General features: G+C 30.7%; 1 protein-coding gene across 1 annotated transcript in view; it reads left to right on the forward strand.

Annotated features, from left to right (window-relative positions):
- LOC111701230 (uncharacterized) overlaps positions 1-5,180 on the forward strand; it is a gene marked incomplete at its 3' end in the record, with an annotated part of 31,988 nt that extends 26,808 nt beyond the window's left edge. Inside the window, 5 exon segments of the mRNA XM_023472418.1 lie at positions 471-608; positions 1,439-1,503; positions 3,035-3,099; positions 4,099-4,156; positions 5,133-5,180. Of these exon segments, the coding sequence (XP_023328186.1) occupies positions 471-608; positions 1,439-1,503; positions 3,035-3,099; positions 4,099-4,156; positions 5,133-5,180 (374 nt within the window).
- Between the last annotated feature and the right edge of the window lie 590 nt (positions 5,181-5,770).

Genomic DNA, 5,770 nt, shown 5'->3' on the forward strand with positions numbered 1-5,770 from the left:
ATAAAACAAGGTGAAAGCTGAAAGGTATGTAATGAAGCCTTTATTAGATTGAGTTTGTAAATCCCAGAAATGAGTGGAAAATGCAAAGCAAACCCAATTAAAACCAATAATTTGATATACATCATGATATTTTTCTAGGGGGGGGTAAAAAAATTTCTAGGGGGGGGTAAAAAAAATTTCGGCGCGCTTCGCGCGCTAAACTCAAATTTTTTACCCCCCCCTACAGAATCCTTATATCCGCCCCTGACTGTCATATCGATCCCTCATGTTAAAACAATTGATTTTTTCTGTCTGTCGCTCAGCAAAACTTGATTGATTCTCAAATATAAGACATACTTTCACTTAATTTACTGCTTACATTCACAGAATGCCGAAGAAAATTTGCTGCGTAGAGTCTACTACCATTATTTAACGTTTACCCAGAAATTTCGCCACACCGGCTCGAATCATAATTTTGATGTTCTGTTCAGATTGACTCCGGGAATGAGGAAATGAACGTTGTTGTTGCTGAACTGATAGCCAGTGATTTACTGGCAGATCCGCATGGTGGAATTGCTTTGAAAACATTTCACAGGTTTTTGGCCTACAACATGGAATGGATTGGACAGGTGCAGTTTTTAATAAAAAATTAAAACCTGTTTAAAAAAATACAAAGCTCTAAAATGTATCAGTTAAAATACCTATATATTAAGCTTTCTTATTTGTTTTTATTACTTTATCATTTATTTGATCAGATCAGACAGGTTCTTTAATAAAGATTTTTCTTATAAGGTCGGTAAAATTTTGTAATAAAGATAGTCGGGCTTGTTGTCTAATGATAACAGCTAGGAAATAGAAAATTTTAAAGGTTGTGTTTTTTATATAAAGATGTTTATTACTTTTTATCTTTAACTCTACATCAAAAGAAACCCAATTTATTACTTTTTAATAAATCTTCATCTAATCATGTTCATCCCTAAAACAGGTTGTCCATGAATCAACATATTTGTTGTACTATGTGTGTTCGAAAAAAACGACATTTGAAAATTTCTTTTAAAACTGTGTTACTATGGGCTGTTAAGGAGTGTATGTGATAAGTAGGATAAAATTGATTTATATCCAATAATTCACCTCTATTGATATAATATCATCCCTATATTTAGCTTTGACATATTCTGAAAATTCAAATATGACATTTTCTCTAAATATTTTATAAAAAAACATTCTTTTATTAAAATTGTACAGCTTCTTTGAAAAACAGGATCATACATGTTTTTTAATTGAGACAGTGGCCGAATTTAAAGAATTTGAGCGGCGGTTTAAATTTAAGCCACGGCTTAAATATGGCTGGTTCCACTTAAAATTGTATTTAATGTTTCAAGATTTAAGCCGGCGCTTAATTTAAACCGGGTTTTGGCAGATTTAAACCGCGGCTCAAATTCTTTAAATTCCATCTCAGGTTCTCGGTGTACAGCTGGGGGGCCCAACCCCCGAAAATGATGTGAACACAAAAACAAATTTCAGGAAACTTGTTAATTTTGTTTAATATTTTTCTCCGTCAAATTGACTTCTAAAAAAACATGTTAACAACTCAAATTAATATAAACATTTTCTCATATTTCAAAATCAATTATGGTATTATCATGTCAGAAAAGAACAGAACTGCTTAATTTAATTTTATAAAAAGAAGATAGTCACGTACCTTGTTGTTCTCTTTTTATTGATACAATAGTTTTATTTATTATTTTTCTATTACGTTGATTTCTTATTAAAAAGTTTGTGATTGATTGGTTGAATTTCAGGTTTGGTTTGGTTTCAGGATTGGTTTTGTTTAATTTCAAGTTTCGTTTAGTTTAATTTCAGGTTTGGTTTGGTTTAATTTCAAGTTTGTTTTGTTTTAATTTCAGGATTGGTTTAGTTTCAGGATTGGTTTGTTTAATTTCAAGTTTGGTTTGGTTTAATTTCAGGATTGGTTTGTTTAATTTCAAGTTTGGTTTGGTTTAATTTCATAATTGGTTTGTTTAATAAAGTTTGGTGTGGTTTAATTTCAGGATTGGTTTGGTTTAATTTCAGGATTGATTTGGTTTATTTCAGGATTGGTTTGGTTTAATTTCAGGTTTGGTTTGGTTTAATTTCAGGATTGGTTTGGTTTAATTTCAGGATTGGTTTGGTTTAATTTCAAGATTGGTTTGGTTTAATTTCAGGATTGGTTTGGTTTAATTTCAAGTTTGGTTTAGTTCAATTTCAGGTTTGGTTTGGTTTACTTTCAAATTAAGGTTTAGTTTGATTTCAAGTTTGGCTTCGTTTAATTTTAAGTTTTGTTTGATTTAATTTCATGTTTGATTTAGTTTCTTTTCAAGTTTGGTTTACTTCAATCTTTAAGTTTGGTTTGGTTTAATTTCAAGTTTGTTTTGTTTTAATTTCAGGATTGGTTTAGTTTCAGGATTGGTTTTTTTAATTTCAAGTTTGGTTTGGTTTAATTTCAGGATTGGTTTGTTTAATTTAAAGTTTGGTGTGGTTTAATTTCAGGATTGGTTTGGTTTAATTTCAGGATTGATTTGGTTTAATTTCAGGATTGGTTTGGTTTAATTTCAGTTTTGGTTTGGTTTAATTTTAGGAATGGTTTGGTTTAATTTCAGGATTGGTTTGGTTTAATTTCAGGATTGGTTTGGTTTAATTTCAGGTTTGGTTTGGTTTAATTTCAGGATTGGTTTGGTTTAATTTCAGGTTTGGTTTGGTTTAATTTCAGGATTGGTTTGGTTTAATTTCAGGATTGGTTTGGTTTAATTTCAGGATTGGTTTGGTTTAATTTCAGGATTGGTTTGGTTTAATTTCAGGATAGGTTTGGTTTAATTTCAAGCTTGGTTTAGTTCAATTTCAGGTTTGGTTTGGTTTACTTTCAAAGTGTGGTTTAGTTTAATTTCAAGTTTGGCTTCGTTTAATTTTAAGTTTTGTTTCATTTAATTTCATGTTTGATTTAGTATCTTTTCAAGTTTGGTTTACTTCAATCTTTAAGTTTGGTTTGGTTTAATTTCAAGTTTGGTTTGGTGTATAGGATCACTCCATGGGGTTACTTGGTGTACAGGAACAAGAGCTGCTATGATATGATAGCAAACATTGGTAAGTTTAAGAACTGTCTGTGTTGTATCCAGTTACTTTTTTGTTTAACATTAGTGCACCGTTGTATTATTCCGAAACATTTAAGTTTTCAGAATATTTTTCATGTTGAATGATTTTTTGACGTAGCACATTTTGAGAAAACGTTATCCTTTCTAATATCAACGATCTTTAGGATGGATATTGTTGGAGAAAACGTTTTCCTTTCTAATATTAATGCTCTCTAGTAGGGTTACTGTTTAAGAAAACGTCATCTTATCTAATACAAACGCTCTCTAAGTGGAGTACTGATTGTGAAAACGCTATCCTATCTATTATCAACGCTCTTTAAAAGGGGTACAGTTTGAGAAAACGTTATTCTTTCTAATATAAACGCTCTCTAGGAGGGTTACGGTTTGAGAAAACGCTATCCTATCTAATATAAAATCTCTCTAGAAGGAGTACTGTTTGAGAAAACGCTTTCCTATCTAATATAAAAATCTATCTAGAAGGAGTACTGTTTGAGAAAACGCTTTCCTATCTAATAGCAACACTCTCTAGGAGGAGTAGTGATTAAAAAAACACTATCCTATCAAATATCAATGCTCTCTAAGTGGAGTACTGGTTAAGAAAACGTTATCCTATCTAAAATCAACGCTTTCTAGAAGAAGTACTGTTTGAAAAAATGTTATCGTATCTAATATAAACGCTCTCTAAGTGAAGTACTGATTGAAAACCGCTATCGTATATAATATTAACGCTCTCTTGGAGGAGTACTGCATGAGAAAACGTTATCCTTTCTGATATAAATGCTCTCTAAGTGGAGTACTGATTAAAAAACCGTTATCCTATCTAATATCAACGCTCTCTAGGAGGGGTACTGTTTAAAAAAGTTATCCTTTCTAATATTAACGCTCTCTAGGGGAGATACTGTTTCAGAAAACGTTATCCTTTCTAATATCAACGCTATCTAGGGGGTACTTTTTCAGAAACGTTATCCTAACTAATATCAACGATTTCTAGGAGGGGTGTTGTTTGAGAAAACGCTATCATATCCTGTAGATTGGGAATCTGCACTTAGGTAAACAAAACAGTTGTACTAGTTGATTATGAACCAAAATAATTCGTCAAATTATTATTTTTAGCGGTTTAAACAATGTTTGAATGAAACTATTCAATTTTTCATTTGAAAAAAGGTTACAGCTTAATTATCATAATTAGTATAGAAGAAGTATCTAAAAAAATTGTTGTACAATAATTAAACATTAAGCTGAAACCATCTTATTTTTCATTCCATGCTGATTGATAACAGTCCGTTTATGTGTAAGTGGTAACTTGTAAAGACTTGTATAACAACCGAATATTATGTTTATCGATTTACTTTAAACATTGTATGATAAATCTGTGACATATTAATAGATTTAGCCATATTAGAAAAGATATTATATCTCAGTAGGAAAAAATGTAATTACAAAAATTCTGCGGAAAATGAAATAATTCTTTATTTTATCATACTTTTCATAAAGACATAAAAAGATTAAGACTTTTTTCTAAACGCCTGCATGCAATTTTGCTATTAGATTAATTCATGCACCTTTACCGGGGTTATTTCTATATTTAGCAGAATGGCTACGGAGCCTGTTTGATCCCTCAGTTTTTTGGCTTTCCGGTGGTTGCAAACTTTACAATATTGAACCATATTATTCCGTCCAACTTTGCTTTTGTTGCATTTTCTGAAACTCTTATTTTGCGAAACTCGTCGAGGAAAATGATTATCTTTAACTCGCCGCGGTTCTAAGGTTGACTTCTCAATTTCGGGTGCAATTATAAGATAGAAAATTGTCAGAATTTAACGCTTGTTGTGAATAGTAGGACAATAATCAAAATACTTTCGTAAATTGGACATGTCACTCTATAAATGAAAATTCACATAAATTATGTACTTATCCAGTTCTTAAGATAGACCAAGAAAATAAGGAACAGCTCTTAATGAATATTTAGTACGGGACATTTTATACTTTTTAATTTAATTCTTCTAACTAATCATTTTATATAAGACATGTGCAGGAAGCTCCGGAACCTTTAGTTTCTTTACTATTATCCAGGTATTTACAGTGTAATTTCTTTACTATCATCCAGGTATTTACAGTGTAATTTCTTCACTATTATCCAGGCATTTACAGAGTAATTTCTTTACTATTATCCAGGTATTTACAGTGTAAATTCTTTAATATTATCCAGGTATTTACAGTGTAATTTCTTCACTATTATCCAGGTATTTACAGAGTAATTCCTTCATTATTATCCAGGTATTTTCAGAGTAATTTCTTCACTATTATCCAGGTATTTACAGAGTAATTTCTTCACTATTATCCAGGTATTTACAGAGTAATTTCTTCACTATTATCCAGATATTTACAGAGTAATTTCTTCACTATTATCCAGGTATCTACAGAGTAATTTCTTCACTATTATCCAGGTATTTACAGAGTAATTTCTTCACTATTATCCAGGTATCTACAGAGTAATTTCTTTACTATTATCCAGGTATTTACAGTGAAATTTCTTTACTATTATCCAGGTATCTACAGAGTAATTTCTTCACTATTATCCAGGTATTTACAGAGTAATTTCTTCACTATTATCCAGGTATCTACAGAGTAATTTCTTTACTATTATCCAGGTATTTACAGTG

This window comes from Eurytemora carolleeae, unplaced genomic scaffold, assembly GCF_000591075.1.
Source record: "Eurytemora carolleeae unplaced genomic scaffold, Eaff_2.0 scaffold175, whole genome shotgun sequence".
Taxonomy (NCBI): domain Eukaryota; kingdom Metazoa; phylum Arthropoda; class Copepoda; order Calanoida; family Temoridae; genus Eurytemora; species Eurytemora carolleeae.